General features: G+C 45.2%; 1 protein-coding gene across 2 annotated transcripts in view; it reads left to right on the top strand.

Annotated features, from left to right (window-relative positions):
* The window catches only part of MAMLD1 (mastermind like domain containing 1), a 259349-nt gene extending 248303 nt beyond the window's left edge, over positions 1–11046 (top strand). For both annotated transcript variants that reach the window (XM_063937386.1, XM_063937385.1), the window contains 2 exons: positions 2497–2578; positions 8768–11046. In XM_063937386.1, coding sequence (XP_063793456.1) covers positions 2497–2578; positions 8768–9792 — 1107 coding nt within the window. In that variant the 3' untranslated portion in view covers positions 9793–11046. The remainder of the gene's footprint in view (positions 1–2496; positions 2579–8767) is intronic.
* The last annotated feature ends 12796 nt before the right edge of the window (positions 11047–23842 follow it).

Raw genomic sequence — 23842 nt, 5'->3', positions numbered from 1 at the left:
AGGGCACAGTTTTTTTAACTGCTGACAATAACATGAATTGAGTTGATTACTTACATGATTTATAAATATATGATTTAATAAACCTTATTGGTCTCTAAATGAACATTGTATAATTTACAGGTTAAAAATAAAACCCAATGCTTTTGCGGCTGATTACTTATTTTGCCTGACTGCAGACCTGATCTGAGATGAGGTCTTACTGTGCATCGATCCATGTGATGAACTTACAAGGTTTATCTGTGGCCTTAGCTAGTTCCCGAAACCTCATAGCTTGATTTTAGCTTGTCCTGTTTATAATCACATCATGGACAGTGCTGTGTGTTCTCATGCCAAAGATGATAATGGTTTTGGAGCAAACTTATGGTTTTGCATCTAATATTGGCCCTCATCCAGAGTTGATTGCTCGCTAGCTGCTTTTAGCAGCAGTGCACATGCTAGGCCGCCGCCCTCTGGGAGTGTATCTTAGCTTAGTAGAAGTGCGAACGAAACGTTAGCAGAACTGCTCGAAAAAATTTTCATGCAGTTTCTGAGCAGCTCAAAACCTACTCCTACCTTGCGATCACCTCAGTCAGTTTAGTTTCTGCTTTGACGTCACAAATATGCCCTGCGTTCGGCCAGCCACTCCCCCGTTTCCCTAGGCACGCCTGCGTTTTTACCTGGCTCGCCTGCGTTTTTTGCACACTCCCGGAAAACGGTCAGTTACCACCCAGAAACACCCACTTCCTGTCAATCACTCACTGATCAACACAGCGACAGAAAAGCGTCGCTCGACCTTGTGTAAAACTGCATAGTTTTGTGTGAAAGTACTTCACGCGTGCGTACTGTGGCCCGTACGCATGCGCAGAAATGGCGCTTTATCAACTAATCGCTGCGCTGCGACCGAAAGCAGATAGCGATCAACTTGGAATAAGGGCCATTGCCCTCTTCAATGTTGGGGTCAGCACTGATGAGAACCGGCAGCTTGTAGAATCCACCATTTAGTACAGCCAGCGATACAGCAATGTTCTTATGCCAGTGTAGGGCTGTATTAAGGCTGGTGGGGTCCCAGGGCAATAAAGGTCTGGGGGCCCCCACTACTAAATGTGCTGTGAAAGCCCCCCTCTACCTCTGTGCCCGCTGGCGCCTACGAATTCTGGTCCTAATGCAGCAGTGTCCTCCGGGAGCTGCTGATGACTGAAAGCTGGGAGGTGGCAACAGGCAGCCACAAGCGTCACAAAATCAAAACTCCGGCAGCCATTGTCAGGCTCAGCGCAACAGCGGCAGATGGCGCCCTTCTGCTTGCCTGTTTACCTTGTCTAACTGTCCGGCCTGCCCTGCCTCCCATTGACAATGTAGTGTGTGGAGGCCCCGGGACGACCGCCCCTGTCACCGCTCCCATAATCCAGCTATGTGTCAGTATCACTAATGTGTAGCTTAGTTTGCCATGAGTAGTCTGTAAATTAATGTTTCCGTTTCTAATAGTATCAAAGGGCTGATATATCGTGGGTGCTTTGGTGGGTGTGTACCAGCGATATGTCTGTGAACAACGTTGTTCACAGACATATTGTATCGGCTGTACAGCACAGCCGATGGCCATTATATTTGCACATTGTGCTGTATGTACAGTGGTCAGCCGACTGCCCGTACCCTTGCTGCTGAGGCTGCCGGTGACTGATAGTGATCCTCCATCCGAGTGCGTAGCGAGCAGTAGAGTGCACAGCAAAAATATGAAGAAACAGAATAGTCATTGGGGGAGGGGGGGGGGGGGGGTTGGGGAGGATGTCACTCGATAGCTCATCCCCCCCCCCCCCATCCCACTGGCAGTGTGTACTGGGCTGGGGAGAGAGGCGGCTGTCTTTTAAATGAGGGAAAAATGGGAAGAGAGGTCTCTCCAATGAGCCCAAGTCCAGATAAATTAGTAAATCCATTCCTCTTTTTGATTAAAATATAACTCGCCCCTTTTACTAATATGTTGATTTTGACAATATAAAATTGTGTGACAACATGAGCAAATGGTGGCTAATCAGCAGGCAACAATTGAGTCACTGGCATTCCTATGAAGCCACGTCTCTTAATACACCTGCTTCCTATATACAACAGAGGCAGTGGTTTTGTGAGATACACCATTATTCAGCCTATCCATTTCCTAGTGCATTACTAGATGGTATTCAGTCTGCAATACAGTAGGTCTGTCTACATGTTGTGTAGATCACAGTCACTCTAAACCATTACGGCTCTGACAGGCTTGCTTTAGCAAACATTCATTTAGTCTGATTCCTATTTCTTGTTTTAAAGACACTATTCTGGTTTTGCGTGTGCTTGGCAGATCCATTCTCTGCTCTGTTTTTCGGCTGATGTATATCTGCCACATTGGAGTGTGTGGTCTAGCAGAGTCTCCCACGAAAGTGTTGAGGAAAGTTGCTGCAGTGTTGTTGTGTTTTAGTCCCAGGCTTGAGGGAAAAGGCATTCATACTGTATATATATATATCTCTAAGTAATGCTCTGTCTTTATTTCAGGTAAAACCCAGACCAAATATGATGAGCATGACATCTGAACAGCGCAGTGCATTTGTGGCACAGCAGATGAACCAGTTTCAAAGTAAGTGGTAAAAAACGTAATTTATTTACAACAGAAAATGCTCTCAGACACCACTTCTTGTCATTTCAGTTAAGTTAAAAAATGTGTCTATTTATTCAGCCTCATTACATAAATCAATAGGATGCATGGAAGAGTCAGAGTCGCAGGTAGAGAGAATACTAAAGAGACACTGAATATTGTGCCGCAACCGTTTCTTCTTGTTGGCTCCGCAAATGGTTGTTTGTGATTAGAATGCTATAGTCTTAGAAAACCCATCGTGACAAGTGGATGACTTGTGCTGAGCAACTAAATAAAACCTAAATGAATACAGCAAATGGCGTTAATAATTTTGCATCGTTTTAGAATCGGGTGTAGTATGGTATGCCGGCGGCCGGGCTCCTGGCGACCAGCATACCGGCGCCGGGAGCCCGACCGCCGACATTCCGACAGCGTGGCGAGCGCAAATGAGCCCCTGGAGGAGCAGTGTTTGGTGCTGTGTGGGTGTGGCCAGTGCCCTGTGGGCGTGAACACCCCTTTCACTATCAGCCCTAATGTACTTGGACCAGTGCTTTTTAATATCTTTAATGGTGACATTGCAAATGGCATTAAAGGAAAGGTATGCCATTTTGCAGATGACACAAAGGTATGCAACAAGGTAAACACACCAGGTGGGGTAAAACAAATGAATGAGGATCTAGGTAGACTAGAGGAATGGTCAAGAGCGTGGCAATTACAGTTTAATGGCAAAAAATGTAAAATCATGCACTTGGGTCTCAAAAATCCAAAGGCTAAATATAGTATTAATGGCACTATACTGGAAACTACTGAGAAGGAATGGGATCTAGGATTCACTATTTCAGGTGACTTAAAGGCAGGTAAGCAATGGAACAAAGCAATGAGGAAGGCTATCAGATGCTTGGCTGCATTGGGAGAGGAATCAGCAGCAGAAATAAGTAATAATGCCACTGTATAGGTCATTGGTACGGCCTCATGTAGAATACAGGCGGCACTCTGATTCACTGGACAGTATGAGCATATATATATATATACAGAAACAATGCAGGCGGCACTCTGATTCACTGGACAGTATGAGCAGGTAAGTAATAAAGTTTCGAAGTTTATTCACCTCTTCATCAGTAATCTGATGAAGAGGTGAATAAACTTCGAAACGTTATTACTTACCTGCTCATACTGTCCAGTGAATCCGAGTGCCGCCTGCATTGTTTCTGTGTTAAGGACCCGTGGCATAGTGGCGTAGTCAAGGAGGGCACCGGAGCAGTAACGCACGTTGTTGGCGTGCTGCCACTAAGAACTGTATGTGTGTGTATGTATGTATGTATGTATATATATATATATATATGCACACATACATACATACATACACACATACATACATATCTTAGTAGCATAGTAACATAGTTTTTGAGGTTGGAAAAAGACAATTTGTCTATCAAGTTCAACCTATCAGTCTTAAAATATTGCAGTATAGGAGATCACTAATTTTAACTTTGGTGAATGTTTAACTGTTATGTCCATTCCTCTTTTTTTTTTTTTTATATATAGTTATTTTATTATTAAAGTGCATGATTTACCCACCATTACCCTGATATCCTTATCAATAAAGAATTTATCTAGCCCATTCGTAAAAGTAGTGACCGAGTCTGCCATTATTACTTTCTCAGGCAGGGAATTCCAAGTACGTATTGTCCTTACTGTGAAGAAACCCTTCCATCTCAGAGTGCTAAATTTCTTCTCCTCTAACCTAAGCGGGTGTCCCCGTGTCCTTTGTGGTGATCTTACCAAAAGCAAATCCCCCGCTAGGTCTGTGCATTGACCCCTTATATATTTGTAAATATTAATCATGTCCCTTCGTAATCTCCTTTTTTCCAGTGTAAACGTGCCTAGCCTATCAAGCCTTTCCTCATATTGTAGCGTCTCCATCCCCTTAATCAATTTGGTTGCCTGTCTTTGAACCTTTTCTAGTTCCAGAATATCCTTTTTATTGTATGGTGCCCATAGTTGTGCACAGTATTCGAGATGTGGCCGCACTAGTGATTTGTACAATGGGAGTATAACACTCTCATCCCTTGCATCACTTCTACGCTTTATGCATGCTAATACCTTGTTTGTCTTTTTTGCTGCATTCCTACTTTGGGTACTACTGCTAAGTTTGTTATCAATGTGAATACCTAAATCTTTTTCCAGTACAGAATCCCCTAGTTTCTCCCCATTTAGTATGTAGGTAGTATTTATGTTCTTGCTACCAAAGTGCATTACCTTACATTTATCTATGTTGAACTGCATTCTCCATTTTGCTGCCATGTTTCTAATCTAAATAAGTCGTTCTGTAGAGACTTATCATCCCTCTCCGAATTTTTAACCTTACACAGTTTGGTATCGTCGGCAAAAATTGACACCGTACTAAGTGAATGATCTAGACCCACATCTAGATCATTTATGAAAATGTTTAACAATAGTGGTCCAAGTACAGACCCTTGGGGCACACCACTTAGTACTTCAGTCCAATTAGAAAAAGTTCCATTTACCACCACTCGCTGCTCCCTTTTATCTAACCAGTTTCTAACCCAAGTGCATATTGTGCTCTCTAGCCCAAGTTTTCTTAATTTATATATGAGTCTCATGTGAGGTACTGTATCGAAAGCTTTGGTCTAAAGTCTAAAGAGATTACATCCACCTCTTTACCCTGATCTAGGTTCGCACTAACCATTTCATAAAAGCCTATTAAGTTAGTTTGACATGATCTATCATTCACAAATCCGTGTTGGTTCGTATTAATAACTTTATTGGTTTCGAGGAACTCCTGTACTCTGTCCCTTACAATACCTTCCAGTACTTTCCCCACTATAGATGTAAGACTTACTGGTCTATAATTACCTGGTTCAGTTTTACTTCCCTTTTTAAATATCTGCACTACTTCCGCTATACACCAGGGACTATGCCTGATGTAAGTGAGTCAATGAAAATCAAGAATAGGGGTCTTGAAAATTCGGAGTGTAGCTCCATGAGGACCCTTGGGTGAATTCTGTCAGGACCAGGTGATTTCGTAATCTTAATTTATTTTAATCTGTCTCTGACTACTTCCTCGCTTAAATAAGCCTTAAGCAGTGGGACATTATCATTGCTGAAGTTTTAATTATTTATTTATTAACCATTTCTTATATAGCGCAGCATATTCCGTTGCGCTTTACAATTAGAACAACAGTAACAGAACAAAACTCTGTAAAAATAGACAGACATAGAGGTAGGAAGGCCCTGCTCGCAAGCTTACAATCTATAGGGAAATAGGTATTGATACACAATGATGTTATGCGTCAATCCCGCCATCTGGTGCTCTCTTGTGAATACTGATATAATACGCCTTGTGATAAATGTGCAGTGACATCATACATTATTTGTAATTGGTACACACTATTTTGCTGATTTCTTCTTATATATATTTTATGTTCCAAATGACGGTCAACTGATTGAAGTCCTTCTAACCAGATAAGTCTTATGGGTCTATACCATTGTCATACTCCCCCAAGTACTCGTTTGATTCATACTCTTGGGTGCCTTTATTCACCATTACATACATACATACATAATTACACACACACACACATATATATATATTTTTTATTTTATTTTATTTTTCTTCATTATTTTTATTTAAAAAAAAATAAAAAAAAAATATCTATAGATGTATAGACTGATAGACACAAACACACACAATGTAAGTGTAACACTTACCTACACTAATGTGATGTTATTCACCCCTCTCTGTACATGCATTACTGTCCCCCACATCCCCTTATCTCCCTCACTGTCCCTTATGTCCCTCATATCCCCTTTTCACCCCTCGTATCCCCTTTTCACCCCTCACTGTCCCTCATATCCCCTTAGCACCGCTCACTGTCCCTCATATCCCCCTCACTGTCCCTCATATCCCCTTAGCACCGCTCACTATCCCTCATATCCCCTAATGAAGCAGTGGTGGATCTAGACTCCACTGCTGAAAATGGCACACAGACGTGTCTAGAGCCTTCAGATTTCAGTATCCTGGAAGCTCTGATACCACGGTCTCACATGCGCATAAAAGAGGACAGGGCCCGCAGAAGAAACACTCTAATTTGACAGCCAATAAGAACCAAAATTGCCCATCTAGTCTGCCCTTTAGGGTTAGAGTATTAGGGTTGGTTTAGTGACTTGGGTTAGGGCAATAGGGTTAGTTTACGGGATGAGGTTAGGGTATGTTTAGGGGATGGGGTTACAGTATTAGGGTTGGTTTAGGGGGTTTGGGTTAAGTCTGCTCAGTCTGGTGAACATCTTGCTCCAGGGGAAACAGAGATTGCTCACACAGCCAATAATCAGAGAGCCTAGGGATAGTGACGTGACCCATCACCATAGCTGTGACCAGCTGGTCACCTCTGCTGTCAGCAGCTATGTCATTCTGTGGTGTATGCCATCCTGACTGCATTGGGATGTGGAGAGCTGATCCAATGCCTAAATCAGACAAAATAAGTGCAGCCATCCTCATGACTGGAAATGCGCCTTATCTCAAGGGGTAGAGCACAAAATATTAGGTGTGGTGGTATACTGTATATTATCCAGATACAACCCCTATGGTCCTAAACCCATGAGGGGAATACCACAACTACACTCCCAGAACAGTAAAAGGCTTCCCAAAGCCCTCAATATGTCGTCATGTCCCCTCCCACCTCTGCATCTTGCAGCAATCATAGCAATCTTTCTGGAAGAGGTGGTGATGAGCTAGAATGAGGAGAGGGGCAGACATGGATCAGGCACCCAGCAATGATGGGGGAGAGAGTGTGTCAGATGTGCTGGGGGGTGCATAGACACCTCCAGCCGGTAGGAGCCAGCCAGAGACTAGTAAGAGGGCTGCAGCAATCACCATGCTGCTGGAGGGGCTGTGCTGGGGGTCCTCAGACAGGGACTGGGGGTGACCCGGGGAGAGGGGGTGCAGCAGTGTGATGGGGAAGACAGTCAGGGTGTGTCTCTGTGTGTATGTGAGGCAGCAGTCCCTCCCCGCTTACTGCCCACAGCCTCCCTGCAGAGATTACCTGTGCAGCGGGATGTAACTCGCTCCGGCCTTGGAAGGATGATCCAGACAGGGACATGTAGAAAGAGGTGGAGCAGTGAATGAGCCGATCCCTTCTCCTCCTCGCACCGGTCTGCCGGGAACTGAGCAGCCCGACACAGAGAGCAGTCCCCGGGCATCTGTGTGCTGCTGGGAGATTGGGCCTCGGCTTTCCCCACCAGTCCGGGAGCATTGGCAAAGGAGGATGGCGCCGGTGACTGGGGGCAGGGAGGACTCTAGTGCTGCACGGCGCTCCAGCAATCGGGATCCGCTTCTAATGCTGGGTACATAATTGAGCGATTAAGCGATGTAGGTTAGCACAGATCGCTCAGCACACATCGCTATACACACAGCGATGTGTGCTGAGCAATCTGTGCTAACCAGTGTTCTTTATGTACATGCTAGGCGATCTAACTAGATCTTGCCTGCATGCTTGAATGATCTGAGCCGACGATAAAGATGTGCGGGGCCGCGCATTGCTATAGCTATGTGGTATACAAACGGAGCGAATTGTGCTTAATTTCTAAGCAATCTAGTCAGATCGCTTAGAAAATAGGTAAAAATCGCCCCTTGTGTACCCCCCATAAGTTTGTCCTGACATAGCAAAATGCCGACTGACAATGTGATCAAGACCAGTAAGTGGGCGGGGCTTGGGGCTGTGTGCATCCCCTGCTGGATCCGCTACTGGTTGAGTCCCAGTGTTTTTCAAGTCTCCTATAATACAGTATGACCAGTATTGTAATTGCAGTCAACTAGAGGACCTGAATCGGGGACAAGGGCAGAAGTTGTATAATAAAAAAAAAATTGCGTGTGTAATATATATATTATACATACAGTATACACATACCCTGGGCTGAGAGGTGACTGGCTGCTCTCTGTGTAAGGACAGAGGGAGCTTCTGTAGCTCCCCCCGGACATTCTGTATGCACAGGTTTGTTGGTCATTGCTCTCTGTAGAGGCAGCTGCGTGATCGAGGTTTGTGCTGACATAGACAGACAGCTGTCCCAGTCTCTGAAAAAACAAATGGTACCATCAGGGGTGTTTTTTAGATACTTAGAACCCCCCATGTGCTGAATGTATATTGTAACGTGTCTTTATTTTTTCTTCTGCAGCTCTTCCGCAGACTCTCCGTACGGATTGTGTCCAGCCTATGCCAACACCACCCCAGAGCCATCGCATGATCACATCCTCACAAGGCATGATTCAGAACAGTATGGGCACGGGAATAACACCATCAACAATGAATCAGAATAGTGGAACAATGGTCATGATCCCACACAACACTGGAAAACAGCAAGGAATATTTCCAGCATCTTCAGATTTCAATATGCCACTTCGACAGAGCCAGAATGCACTGAGTATGACTTCCGGTTGCCAAACCGTGCACAGCCAATCCACTGCCCGACCTGGGATGACATTGTCTGGATATACTTCAAGCTCTTTAATAAATCATTCTGCAGCTCAACAGCATTTACGACAGTCAAACATATCAAGAATTCCGAATGTCTACGCAAACCCTTCTACTCAGATGTGGACTCAAGCTGGAGTTTCAAGAATACCAGGGCAAAACCAAATGGATCCCAGCATGCAACAATTTCCTAACAACCCTCTCTTCACCAAACAAACCGTCAGACCAAATATGACAAGCCAGCAATTTTCACATCAGGGAATGGTTCCTCCAAACCAGATAGCTCCTGGGGTTCAAATAAGACAAATGCAAAAACTTGGTCTGTCCCAGGCAAATCAAGGTGTAGGGTCTCTAAACAGCCCTAACATTGGCACCAGTTTGTCCCGCGGGCAGCTAGCAGCCCTTAATACAATGAAAGCAATGCCGCAAGGTGTTTCTACATATAACCAAATGAACTCTGGTCAACTTGGTCCACCTTCCTACGGACCAGCAGCAGTTCAAACACCTGAAACCTTTGATAGAATAAGTTGTGGGGTCGAGCTACACCAATATGACTTTGTTACGGCACAGAATAATTCTGTCTTGTCTGCTAACTGTAACGAAGCAGACTTCATTGACTGTCTAATGAAGGGTGGCAGCAGCAGCAGTACTGATGAAGACTGGCTAAACAATTTGACAATTCTTGACGATATTTTGGGGCAACACAGTCAAAACCCTGGCCCAGTGTAGCCCGTGGAAGAACAGACATATCTGTACCTCTGTATCATGAATTGAAAATCAATTGTTTAAATACTGAGGTCAACAAGGTGGCAGTTGTTTTTTGATGCCTGTAAATATTTAAATATTTTTTAAATTATGTTTTTTTTCCAACAATAAATAGAAGTATTGCTACTTCTGTGTGTGACTGTATATAAAATTATAGCATAATGTTTTGTTACATTATAGGATTTTCATTTAAAATATCTTGTTTTAAATATGCAAATATTATAATTAGTGTCGGTAATACTGTGTATTACAGTCTAAAATAATTATGTTTTTTGACATAACAAAAGGTAGGGGTGTCAGAGCAAACTGAATACAATGCATGCCAACACATTTAATTACCCTTCGTTAATATAGGTAGTTCCTAATAGTCTGTATATGTCAGTGCCCAGGGTTGCCAACCTTCAGTACATGTACGGAAAATACGTACAAATAAAATTACTTTTTAATCCATTTTTTAAGAGAGTAATGCCAGTAAAACTGTATCCCCTTCATAACACTACTGCAATTAATTGTGCAACATTCGACCAATAATTCTAATAAAAGCAGGTTTGTAAACTTACCCTGATGCACCATGTCAGTAGACGCTAATCTGATTACATAGCTATATGTAAGCAAAACATCCTGTATGTTCATTTTGTATACAATTGCCCATATGAAATATTTACAACCCTGCAAAAAGTGCTATGAATGAAAAATCTGGAGGCCATTTGGTCCTGATTTGTCAATCTTAATATCTGGAAACAAAACTCAACTTGGCATTAGTAATAAAATGCAATGTAGTACACAAATGTGTAACATGCAACTGACCAAAATCTGTCTCCGTTGTCCACATGTGTAAAATTTGATTACAAAAACATTGTTGGTTTGCACACCTTTTGTATATATTTGTAGTATAAAGGTGACTGGTTCCTGGTTTTAAGGCTTTTTCCCAATTATGTTTTACTGAAAAAACTTTGTTTGAAAGAAAAGCCTAGACATGAATTTGTCAATTTTGTCTATGATGTTTTCTGTCAGCTAATATTGTCCTATGTATATTTAAAAGTCTGTTTATATAAAAAAAATTCACTGTACTGTAAACCTTTAAATGTTCATACTTTTGTGTAATCATATTTTAATAGTCACACCATATTTCTGTAATACATTTGTAATATACGGTCTGCATCAAGCACAGAATCAATGATGTTTTTCTTCATACCATAATAAAGAACCAGGGAAAAAGTTGTGTTGCTGTGCAGTTTACATTTGTGGATGTTTTTGAAGGCATTAGTAAGGTGTAGTTGAAGCACACACAAACTATGGTTTTATTCCATTAGGATGACCGCAGACCAGTAACCATTTATACAGTAAATATTCACAGCCCTAACTAACAGAGGCCCAGGGGCATATTTACTAAAAGTCCTTTTGAGTCGATTTCTGGTTGATGTTTGCTCAATTTTTGATCGATTTTGTGTTTCAGGGTCTAAATCACACAGTTACTAACGGATGATTTTTGACATCGTTTAAAACAAATGTAAGAAATCACCTGTTCGTATTGTGGAGTTTAAACCCTGAAATACAAAATCGAACCTAGATTGACTTTTAGTAAATATACTCCCTAGTCCCCGGCCAGCTTTTCCAGTGTTGGTCATACAGATAAATCCCAGGCAGGCTTTTTATACCTTAGACTCCTCTTCCCCCTCCCACACTGACAGACAAGCGACACTCCCACCCTGCCTCTCAGCTGCTCTGGTTAATTAATCACGTTTGCAGCTGCCCCAGGCTGCAGAGGAGAAATGCACCAAAATCAATTAAGCAGGTAAAAGACATTTTCTATCATCCAAAAACGTGACTTCCATAGGTTCATCAGCTAAACACTCCTGATTCCTCTGATGCACACTGCTCCCATTGTCACCAGATATATATATATATATATATATATATATGTGTGTGTGTGTGTGTGTGTGTGTGTGTGTGCACAAATAAGGATGCACTCACCAGACTTCTCCAGGGTGAAATTGATAGATTTTAATCCAGACAGCACATACTCACAAACAGAAGGTCAACGTTTCGGCTCACAGCAGAGCCTTTGTCAAGACCAGATTACCAGGTTGCCATCTCCCTGGTATCGTGGAACTTTGTTCTGATAGGACCTGTTCCTGGATTTTGCACCCCAGCAACTGTGATTATTAACGACACGCGAGTGCGGCTCTTCTACAATGGATATATATATATATATATATATCTCTGTGTGTATAACGCTGGGCGGAGTCAGTGATACAGTCACAGATCTGCTCAAATATATGAGAGGTGGCTGATGCAGGGCATGATGATTTTATTATCTGGTGAGTAGTTGATGCACCCGCCCCTCCCGCACCGCATATGGACCCCATCCACAGTACTCCCGCTCCTGCTACTTCCCCACCCATGTCAACCTCGCTCCTCCCCCATCCGCTGCACCTCCCGACCCCTGCACCCGCCCCTTTTCCAGTGGTGTCTCCGGTCCCCGGTCTGGCAGCGCTGTGAGCAGCCAGTGACACGCAGGAGCGGCGGGGGCCAGCAGAGCGCAGCGCAGCGGAGTCTCCGGACCCCGGTCTGGCAGCGCTGTGAGCAGCCGGTGACACGCTGGATCGGCGGTGATAGCAGATCTCGGATTTCTCCAGGTCCTCCCGGAAGAAGCTGCTGCAGCAGAATGGGAAGATGTTTTCCAAGCTGACGTTCATCCTGCAGCAGGCGGTGAGTGTATACACAGCGCCCACATATACTATACACACTGTACACACAGCGCTTATACACAGCACTCACACATACTATACACGCTGTACACATAGCCCTTATACACACTATACACGCTGTACACGTATTCCTTATATCTACACTATACACAGAACCCACATATACTATACACACTGTACACACAGCCCTTATACACACTATACACAGCGCTCACATATACTATACACGCTATACACGTATCCCTTATACACAGCTCCTACATATACTATACACATAGCCCTTATACACATTATACACATCACCTGCTATATACACCTACTATATAGCCCTTATATACACCTACTATATACCCATCACCTACTATATACACCTACTATATAGCCCTTATACGCACTATACACATCATACTATACACGCTGTACACGTATCCCTTATATATACACAGCGCCTACATATACTATACACACTTTACTCACAAATATTATACACACTATACACAGCGCTCACAGTATATACCCCGGGTGGGGGCAGCTCTGTGGTCCCTGTGCCCCGGCTGCTGAATGCCGCTCTCCCTGCTGACTCGTCTCTCCCAGCCCAAGTGGCCGCCCCTCCGCTCCGTGTTTCCCGCTCCCCCCCGCCACATCCTCTGACTCCAGGCTGCGCATCGGTGTAGGCCTGACGCCGGTCCCCGCACTGACCCAGTGACAGCTTCGGCGACTCCTGGCTGCGGGGCCGAGGAGGAGAGGCTCCGACCAGCGGGATGGAGAGTGGCCAGGGAAGGTGAGGGACCCGCGGCGGGGAGTCTCCCCGAATACCCCAACTCCATTATACATACCCCATCCCCATTATATATACCCCCCCAATGTGTACCCATCCCCATTATATATATATATATCCCCCCCACGTGTACCCATCTCCATGATATATACCCCCCAACGTGTACCCATCCCCATTCTATATACCCCACCACAGTGTACCCGATTCCATAATATATAGTCCCACGGTGTACCCCACCCCATTATATTTACCCGACCACAGTGTACCCCACCCCATTATATATACCCCATTATACCCGTCCTTTCCCCACCCGCAGCGCTCCCGGACCCCCTCCCCCATCCGCGGAAACCCTGCACCTTCCCCTCCCCCACTGCCTGCGTCTCCGGACCCCTACCCCACCTGCGGCACCCCCACACCCACTCCTCCACCACCCGCATTGCCTCCGGACCCCATCCGTGGCACCCCCACCCACAGCGCCTCCAAACCCCCTACCCCACCCACGTCGCACCTGCCCCTTCCCCACCCGCAGCGCCTCCAGAACCCCTCCCCCATCCGCGACAGCCCCCCATCTGCCCCTCCCCCAACCGCAGAACCTCCGGACCCCCTCCCCCATCCGCGGCCCCCACTCCCCCGCCTCCTCCCTGTTGCAAGGGACTATGCCACCTTCACCATTGGACGCCCTTTCGTCATGCAATGGTAATAGTCCATATAATACAAATATATTGAACGCCAGAAAGGCTTGCAGGGGTTAAGGGGGCGTAGCCCCTTACGACGGTGTGAAGATACTCTAGGTGATTCATCGCAGCCTACGGGTGCTTTTCACACCGTTGCAAGGGGCTATGCCCCCTTAACTCCTGCATGCCTTTCTGGCGTTCAATTTCTCTAACGTCCTAGTGGATGCTGGGGACTCCGCAAGGACCATGGGGAATAGACGGGCTCCGCAGGAGACAGGGCACTCTAAGAAAGAATTAGGACTACTGGTGTGCACTGGCTCCTCCCTCTATGCCCCTCCTCCAGACCTCAGTTAGAATCTGTGCCCGGACGGAGCTGAGTGCATTTTAGTGAGCTCTCCTGAGCTTGCTAATAAGAAAGTATTTTAGCTAGGTTTTTTTATTTTCAGAGAGCTTCTGCTGGCAACAGACTCTCTGCTACGTGGGACTGAGGGGAGAGAAGCAAACCTACTAACTGCGGCTAGGTTGCGCTTCTTAGGCTACTGGACACCATTAGCTCCAGAGGGATCGAACACAGGAACTTAACCTTGGTCGTCCGTTCCCGGAGCCGCGGCGCCGTCCCCCTCGCAGAGCCAGAAGACAGAAGCCGGCGAGTGAAGCAAGAAGACGTCAAAATCGGCGGCAGAAGACTCCTGTCTTCATATGAGGTAGCGCACAGCACTGCAGCTATGCGCCATTGCTCCCACATTACACCCACACACTCCGGTCACTGTAGGGTGCAGGGCGCAGGGGGGCAATTGAGTACCTCCTGGCAAAATACGGCATATGTACAGCTGGGCACTGTATATATGCATGAGCCCCCCCCATTATTTTTACACAAAATCGCGGGACAGAAGCCCGCCGCTGAGGGGGCGGGGCTTCTTCCTCAGCACTCACCAGCGCCATTTTCTTTCCACAGATCCGCTGAGAGAAACTCCCCAGGCTCTCCCCTGTACGGTAGAAGAGGGTAAAAAGAGAGGGGGGGCACATAAATTTGGCGCAAAAACAGTATATACAGCAGCTACTGGGTTAACACTAAGTTACTGTGTGATTCCTGTGACATATAGCGCTGGGGTGTGTGCTGGCATACTCTCTCTCTGTCTCTCCAAAGGGCCTTATGGGGGAACTGTCTTCAAATAGAGCATCCCCTTTGTGTGTGGTGTGTCGGTACGTGTGTGTCGACATGTCTGAGGTAAAAGGCTCCCATAAGGAGGAGATGGAGCAAATATGTGTGTGAGAGGGTGTCTCCGTCGACAACGCCGACACCTGTTTGGATATGTGAATTTATTGCACAAAAGATTAGAGAACAGACAGGAAATCTACCCATGTCTGTCCCTATGGAGCAGAAACCTTCAGAGTCTCACAATGCTCACTATCCAGAATAATAGACACTGATGTCGACACGGAGTGTGACTCCAGTGTCGACTTCAATAATGCAAAGTTACAGCCAAAATGGCAGAAAAGTATTCAATATATGATTATTGTAATAAAAGATGTTTTGCATATCACTGATGACTCATCTGTCCCTGACACAAGGGTACACATGTTTAAGGGGAAGAAAGCTGAGGTAAATTTCCCTCCTCTCATGAGGAAAAAGAGCGGGAATCTCCAGACAAGAAGCTGCAGCTTCCCACAAAGAATTCTCAGGCAGTATCCTTTCCCCACTAGGGCCAGGATATGATGGGAATCTTCCCCTAGGGTGTCACGTTTGCCCAAAAGGTAACCCTGACGTAACCGCTATTCTCAGGGATCCTGCAGATAGTGTGCACATTCTGGTACACTACTCAGACCGGCGATTGGGTCGGCATGGGTTTATAGCGCTGTGGTGGCGTGGACTAATTGAGACCCTAGTATGTACATATATGTATATATATGTATATGGACATATGTAGATATATATATACATATTCAAAATTTTGCTCCGGCACTCGGCTCAGGGGCTGGCCTGCTCAGGTGCCCTCCTCCAGGGTTGATGCCCTTAGTATTATACCAAACGATAATGATGAGGCGGCACTCAGAGTCTTGTGAAATGACAACAAACTGTATTGGTGCAGTGATCAACGTTTCGGGGTTTCCCCCTTCGTCAGGATAAGAGCAAAACAAACAACAGTGACTTTAAATACCACTTACCCCCTCCTCCAGTGCATACCCCTCTGTCCGGTGTCGCTGGCCGCGCCGTCCCGGGCCTCCTGGGATTTTAGTTGATATAAGGATAAGCAATAGATGTAGACCAGAAAAGAAAACACAAGTCTGTAGGTATAATTGAGACATTTGGGAAACGGGCAGGAGCTTAATCACCATGTGTTTTTATTTTCACCATTAGGTAGATTGCTGCTATACACTGAAAAATGTTTTTATATCATTATATTATGCACTCTACATGTTATCATTCACAAATGCTTTTAGAATATGTATTAGAATAATCACTGCTGCTGTTTGGAAGCCGTGTCGTAAGATAGAGTATTCACGGCGTTATGTTTACACTGGTTACTATGGTTTTGTTGTAGATTGTTAGATGGGTTGCTATGGACGCGCCTCCCGGCGCCGACGCGTCACTTCCGGTGAGACATTTCCCAAATTTCCCAAATGTCTCAATTATACCTACAGACTTGTGTTTTCTTTTCTGGTCTACATCTATTGCTTATCCTTATATCAACTAAAATCCCAGGAGGCCCGGGACGGCGCGGCCAGCGACACCGGACAGAGGGGTATGCACTGGAGGAGGGGGTAAGTGGTATTTAAAGTCACTGTTGTTTGTTTTGCTCTTATCCTGACGAAGGGGGAAACCCCGAAACGTTGATCACTGCACCAATACAGTTTGTTGTCATTTCACAAGACTCTGAGTGCCGCCTCATCATTATCGTTTGGTATAATACTAGGGGCATCAACCCTGGAGGAGGGCACCTGAGCAAGCCAGCCCCATAGCAGGGGCTGAGCCGAGTGCCGGAGCAAAATTTTGGATGTACTAGGTCCCAGGGTGCCGTGCAGGCACAGGGGTCCTCAGCTCAAGGCACAGGACAATCTTCATCGGATACAGACTTTTCCCATTCCTCAGGAATACTTCTTCTGCACGTGTCACTTTGTTTGCACATTGATGATAAAGCACCTTTTTCTGTTTGTTTGCACTGCACTTTAAGCTTCAGCAAGGATGACGGCTCCTGCCATGGACCAAGGCGATTTTACTTCTTTCCTATTACACTGTGATACTTATGAGACTTTAAGTTTCTCTGACCTGGAGGCAGAGAACATTTTACATAAAGATCCTATCTTTTCTGAAACACAAGCTACCACAAATGAGGATGCTTTTAAAAATCTGCTGCGCTTAAAGAAAAGAGAACTAGATTATTTATACCACAGTCGCACTTTATCCGACTATTATAGAGCAAAACAGCTACCCAGGGGATTCAGAGTGCACAATGTGCCTACGATTGGCAGATACAGCATGGAATTCTGCAAAAAGTGGATCTCCATATTTAATAAATGCTCTATGGATTTGATCCTGCTGGTTATTGATGAATCAACAAGGGAACACATCAAAACCAGAGAAGAGATTGATACATTTGAAAAGGAACATGCGCAACTACTGGCAACCGAGCAGTCGGCAAATTGGCTTACCAAACTTAAAGAACAAGTGGACCTATATAAAAACAACTTGTTAAAGTTTAAGAAAGAAAAACTTGTCAAAGTGCAGCTAGATTATGCTCACCATCGGGTATACCCATGGCTGGGATCCACAACTACTGCCCACCCAGGGGGAAAGTTTCAACGCTACCGAAGAGAGAGACAGCCAGTCCGGTTTGAAAACACCTCGGCCAGTGAATCGGATGAGGCCCGTAATTCTTCTCCATCGTCTTCACAACGCGAGACCCCTTTAGGGGCCAACACCCATGCTGGGGCCCCCGCACGGGGAAGAAACAGAAATGCACTAGACGGGGCGGACAAAACAAAAGACAGAACCCGACCAAAATTGCCCAGGGGGAAGAAACATTAATATTTAACCTGTCTAAAACTACACTTTCTCCAGCGGAAACAAAAGTCCTCAGTAAGGGGCTTTCATATGTACCCACGAATTATGGTGATGACTTTAAATGGAAAATCAACATCTTCAAATTGCACCGCACTTTAAAATTGAAAGAACATTACAGTAAACAGCCACCGATCAAACAAAAAGCACATTTACTTCCTAGGATTCGACAATTAGGTCCCAAGTCCCGGTTTGACCCTATTTCCCACAATGCCTCGCTCAGGACATTCCACAGGATGCTGGAGGCCACCAGCAGTAGGAGGCAAACCACAAGATATCACAATTTACAACGGGAAGAAAGGGAGGCTCTTCAAAAACTGAGCAAAAGAAAAGATATTGTGATCCGCAACGCGGACAAGGGAGGAGCTATTGTGGTCCAAGAAGTGACTGACTACAAGGAGGAGTGCCAGAGATTACTCGATGATGAACGGACGTACAGTAGACTTCCTCATGATCCTTCATTGGAATATTTGGCAGAATTAAAATGCATTTTGCAGCAAGCAAGGGATGAGGAAATCATTTCATCCGAAGTATTACAGAAATTGATCACCGAATACCCGGTGTCACCACTGTTTTACACTATCCCCAAGGTCCACAAGGACGCGCAGAGACCGCCGGGCAGACCAATCATATCTGCCCGGGGGTCTCTGTGCGAGCCGGTTGCGATCTTTTTAGATAGTTACTTGCAACCCTGTATACAGGGAACTTTTACTCACCTGAAGGACTCAACCACCTTATTACACAAATTTTCTTCCTTTCATCACATTCCAACTGACATCACATTAGCCACCATCGATGTCACAAGTTTGTATACTTGCATCCCTCACGGGCAAGGGTTGCAGGCAGTAAGGCAATTGATTACAGGCAATTCTGCATATGTAGGCCCGGACGTAGATTTCTACATGTCATTACTGGAGTTTACACTAACACATAATTTTTTCAGTTTTGACGGCCAATTCTATAGGCAGCTAACGGGGTGTGCCATGGGGTCTTCTGTGGCACCCTCGTTTGCGAATGCCTTTATGTGGGAGGTGGAACGCAATTTATTTTTCACTGATAGCAAAATTTCCAGCAGATTATTTCTATATTACAGATATATAGATGATCTGTTTGTGATGTGGCATGGCAAGGTGGCTGATTTGGAAAAGATTGTCGCAGAGCATAATATCTCAGACAGTCCAGTAAAATTAACAATGGTCAGCAGCCCCAGTGAAATTTGTTTTCTAGACCTCAAAATAACAATTCAGGAAGGCAAGTTGATGACCTCATTGTTTAGAAAAGCTACGGACCGTAACACCATACTGAGGTATGACAGTTGTCATCCAATATCCACAGTGAGAGGTGTGCCCTACTCGCAGTTTTTGAGAGTATGTAAGAGTAATAGTAACATACAACAGAGAGACATACAACTAGATGAGATGGAGCTAAGATTGAGAACCAGAGGCTACCCACGGTGGCTATTGGCCCAAGCAAGAGAAAAAGCAGAAAGAACCAACAGAGATGAGAGCCTCAAACCCAAGGAAGTGAAAGCACTGGGTGAAGTAATCCACTGGGTCTGTGAATTTGATGTTCACAGCACCCAGACAAGTAAGGAAGTCAGGCGTCTGTGGCCCTTGGTGGCCACAGATCCAGATTTACCAATATTTCGACACCAACGGATTATGCCCAGTTATAAAAGAGGCCGAAGCATTAAAGACATGGTTGTCAAAACTGACATGTCTAAGTTAAAAATTAAACCTGAACATTTCTTAAAACGAAAAAACTGTTGCTTTAAGTGCACGGGATGCACAACGTGCTCACACATGTCAGTGGGAGATCATATAGCACATCCATGCTCAGGAAAAAAGTTTCCCATAAGATGGCCCCTTACCTGCACCTCCAAGTTTGTCGTTTATGCGATCATATGCCCATGTGGCAGGTACTATATCGGCAAAACTGAGTGTGCCTTTAAAATCAGGATGGCACAACACAGGTTGGCAATAAGAAATGCCCTTGCCTCAGGCAAGGGGGACCAACCTGTGGCTAAACACTTTGTTGAGCACAGACATACGATGGCCACCTTTAAGCACAGGATTATTGATCATGTGCTAGACTCCATGCGGGGAGGCAATAGGGGTAAAAAACTTCTGCAGCTAGATAGACTGAATACTCTCAAACCAGCAGGTCTTAACGATAGTCTAGGCCTTATCAACTTCATTTAGGTCTGGACCATACAAACAAAAAAACAAAAAATTTCAGCATCAGTGATCACTCACATCAGGGTTTACCATGTGAGTGCAGGTAGACTGGGACAACAGAATTGATCAAAGGGATTTTAGTTGATATAAGGATAAGCAATAGATGTAGACCAGAAAAGAAAACACAAGTCTGTAGGTATAATTGAGACATTTGGGAAACGGGCAGGAGCTTAATCACCATGTGTTTTTATTTTCACCATTAGGTAGATTGCTGCTATACACTGAAAAATGTTTTTATATCATTATATTATGCACTCTACATGTTATTATTCACAAATGCTTTTAGAATATGTATTAGAATAATCACTGCTGCTGTTTGGAAGCCGTGTCGTAAGATAGAGTATTCACGGCGTTATGTTTACACTGGTTACTATGGTTTCGTTGTAGATTGTTAGCTGGGTTGCTATGGACGCGCCTCCCGGCGCCGACGTGTCACTTCCGGTGAGACGCTGGTGACGTCAAACGGAGGCCCGGGACGGCGCGGCCAGCGACACCGGACAGAGGGGTATGCACTGGAGGAGGGGGTAAGTGGTATTTAAAGTCACTGTTGTTTGTTTTGCTCTTATCCTGACGAAGGGGGAAACCCCGAAACGTTGATCACTGCACCAATACAGTTTGTTGTCATTTCACAAGACTCTGAGTGCCGCCTCATCATTATCGTTTGGTATATATATATATATAAAAGATGCTGTCTTAAGATATATATATATATATATATATAAAAAATCATACAAATTCAGCACTCACCTAATATTAACACTTCAAACTGTAATTCATCTGAATTCAGGGAATGTTAGTTCCAAAATATTGCAATAGTTTGTTAAGCTGACCAGCCCCTTCACGGCCTTCCCATTTGGTCAGTCCCTACACTGACTTACACAAATCTGAGCAATGCTCACAGGCATCTTTTGGATTTTAAATGCACTGCATGCTTATATCATGTGTTTAGGCCCTGTCCCACTCTTTTAAAGAGACAGGAACCACACCCAAGCATATCAGTAAAAACACCTGGGGAATTTCTTAACATTTAATTTACATATGGACAATAGGGGTGCAAGAAAGAGTGTGACCACAAAAATTTTATATAAACAATAGGCAAGAACCCACAGCACTCATACATCCGCGGTGCCAGTGGTATTGTGACCACACTATTTAAATAAAAAATCATACAAATTCAGCACTCACCTAATATTAACACTTCAAACTGTAATTCATCTGAATTCAGGGAATGTTAGTTCCAAAATATTGCAATAGTTTGTTAAGCTGACCAGCCCCTTCACGGCCTTCCCATTTGGTCAGTCCCTACACTGACTTACACAAATCTGAGCAATGCTCACAGGCATCTTTTGGATTTTAAATGCACTGCATGCTTATATCATGTGTTTAGGCCCTGTCCCACTCTTTTAAAGAGACAGGAACCACACCCAAGCATATCAGTAAAAACACCTGGGGAATTTCTTAACATTTAATTTACATATGGACAATAGGGGTGCAAGATATATATATATATATATATATATATATATAATAAAACATGCCCAAAGAGACGTGTATACTGGGTCCTAGAATCAAAGCTATGTCGATTTCTGCTTGACGTGCACTGTTGAATATGCAATGGACAGTGGATGCCGACATAAGAGGCATATAGAAGGCTGAGGATTGTGTGGAGAAGGGTTCTCGGACCTGGTCTCCACAGCTATAGCTGGTAATTCTGATATTTTGCCTTATACTCCTGCACAGCCTAGGAAAGCACATCATTATCAAATGCAGCCTTCCGAACAAAGAAACAAGAAAGTCCGAGGTGCGTCCTTTCTTGCCAGAGGCGGGGGCAGAGGAAAGAAGCTGCACAACACAGCAAGTTCCCTGGAACAGAAGTCCTCCCCGGCCTCTACAGAAATCCACCGCATGTCGCTGGAGCTCCACAGGCGGAGCTAGGCCCGGTGGGGGCACACTTTCGTAAGTTCAGCCACAAGTGGGTTCACTCCCTATTAGATCCCTGGGCAATAGGTATTGTATCTCCGGGTACAAGCTGGACTTGGAGAAGATGCCTCCTCACTGTCGGCCCTGCCGGCTTCCCCCTGCGAGAGGGAAACAGGGTTAACTGCAATTCACAAGTTGTATCTTCAACAGGTGGTGGTCAAGGTTCCCTTCCTTCAACAAGGAGGGGGTTATTATTCGACCATGTTGTAGTCCCGAAACCGGAGGGTTCAGTCAGACCCATATTGAATTTAAAATCCCTGAGCATATACCTAGAAAGGTTCAAGTGCAAGATGAAATCGCTAAGAGCGGTCATTGCAAGCCTAAAAAGGGGGAGATTTTATGGTGTCTCGGGGCAAAAGGGATGCATACCTTCGTGTCCCCATTTATCCACCTCATCAGGCGTACCTCAGAATTGCGGTACGGATTTGTCATTACCAATTTCTGACGTGGCCGGTTGGTCTCTCCACGGCCCCGAGAATATTCACCAAAGTAATGGCGGAAATGATGGTGCTCCTGCGGAAGCAAGGTGTCACTATTGTCACGTTCTTGGTCGATCTCCTCATAAGAGCGAGATTGAGAGAGCAGTTGCAGAACAGCGTATCACTTTCTCTGGAAGTGTAACGGCAACACGGCTGGATTCTATGTATTCCAGAGTCGCAGTTGGTTCCTACAGCTCATCTGCCTCTTCTAGGCATGATCCTAGACACAGACCAGAAAAGGGTTTATCTCCCGATAGAGTGAGCTCAGGAGCTCGTGACACTGGTCAGGAATCTATTGAAACCAAAACAGGTGTCACTGCACTCGAGTCCTGGGAAGGATGGTGGCATCATACGAGGCCATTCCCTTCGGCAGGTTCCATGCGAGGACCTTCCAATGGGACTTACGGGATGAGTGGTCCGGATCACATCTTCAGATGCATCGGTTAATCACCCTATTCCCCAGGGCCAGGGTGTCTCTCCTGTGGTGGCTGCAGAGTGCTCACCTTCTCGAAGGTCGCAGATTCGGCATTCAGGACTGGGTCCTGGTGACCACGGATACAAGCCTCCGAGGGTGGGGGGCAGTCACACAAGGAAAACAATTTCCATGGGCGGAAGTCAAGTCAGGAAACTTGCCTTCACATAAATATCCTGGAATTAAGGGCCATATGCATCGCCCTAAGTCAAGCGGAGAACTTGCTTCGCGAAAAAACGGTGCTGATTCAGTCAGACAACATCACAGCAGTGGCTCATGTAAACCGCCAAGGCGGCACAAGGAGCAGAGTGGTGATGGCGGAGGCCACCAGAATTCTTCGATGGGCGGAGAATCACGTAAGAGCACTGTCAGCAGTGTTCATTCCGGGAGTGGACAACTGGGAAGCAGACTTCCTCAGCTGGCACGACCTCCACCCGGGAAAGTGGGGACTTCATCAAGAAGTCTTCACGCAGATTGCAAGGCAGTGGGAACTGCCACAGGTGGGCATGATGGCATCCCGCCTCAACAAAACGCTACAGAGATATTGCGCCAGGTCAAGAGACTCTCAGGCGATAGCTGTAGACGCACTAGTGACACCGTGGGTGTTCCAGTCGGTTTATGTG

Source organism: Pseudophryne corroboree, chromosome 8 (genome assembly GCF_028390025.1).
Source record: "Pseudophryne corroboree isolate aPseCor3 chromosome 8, aPseCor3.hap2, whole genome shotgun sequence".
Taxonomy (NCBI): domain Eukaryota; kingdom Metazoa; phylum Chordata; class Amphibia; order Anura; family Myobatrachidae; genus Pseudophryne; species Pseudophryne corroboree.
Note: the sequence above shows the minus strand (reverse complement) of the source record. Positions and strands in the feature narration are given on the sequence as shown.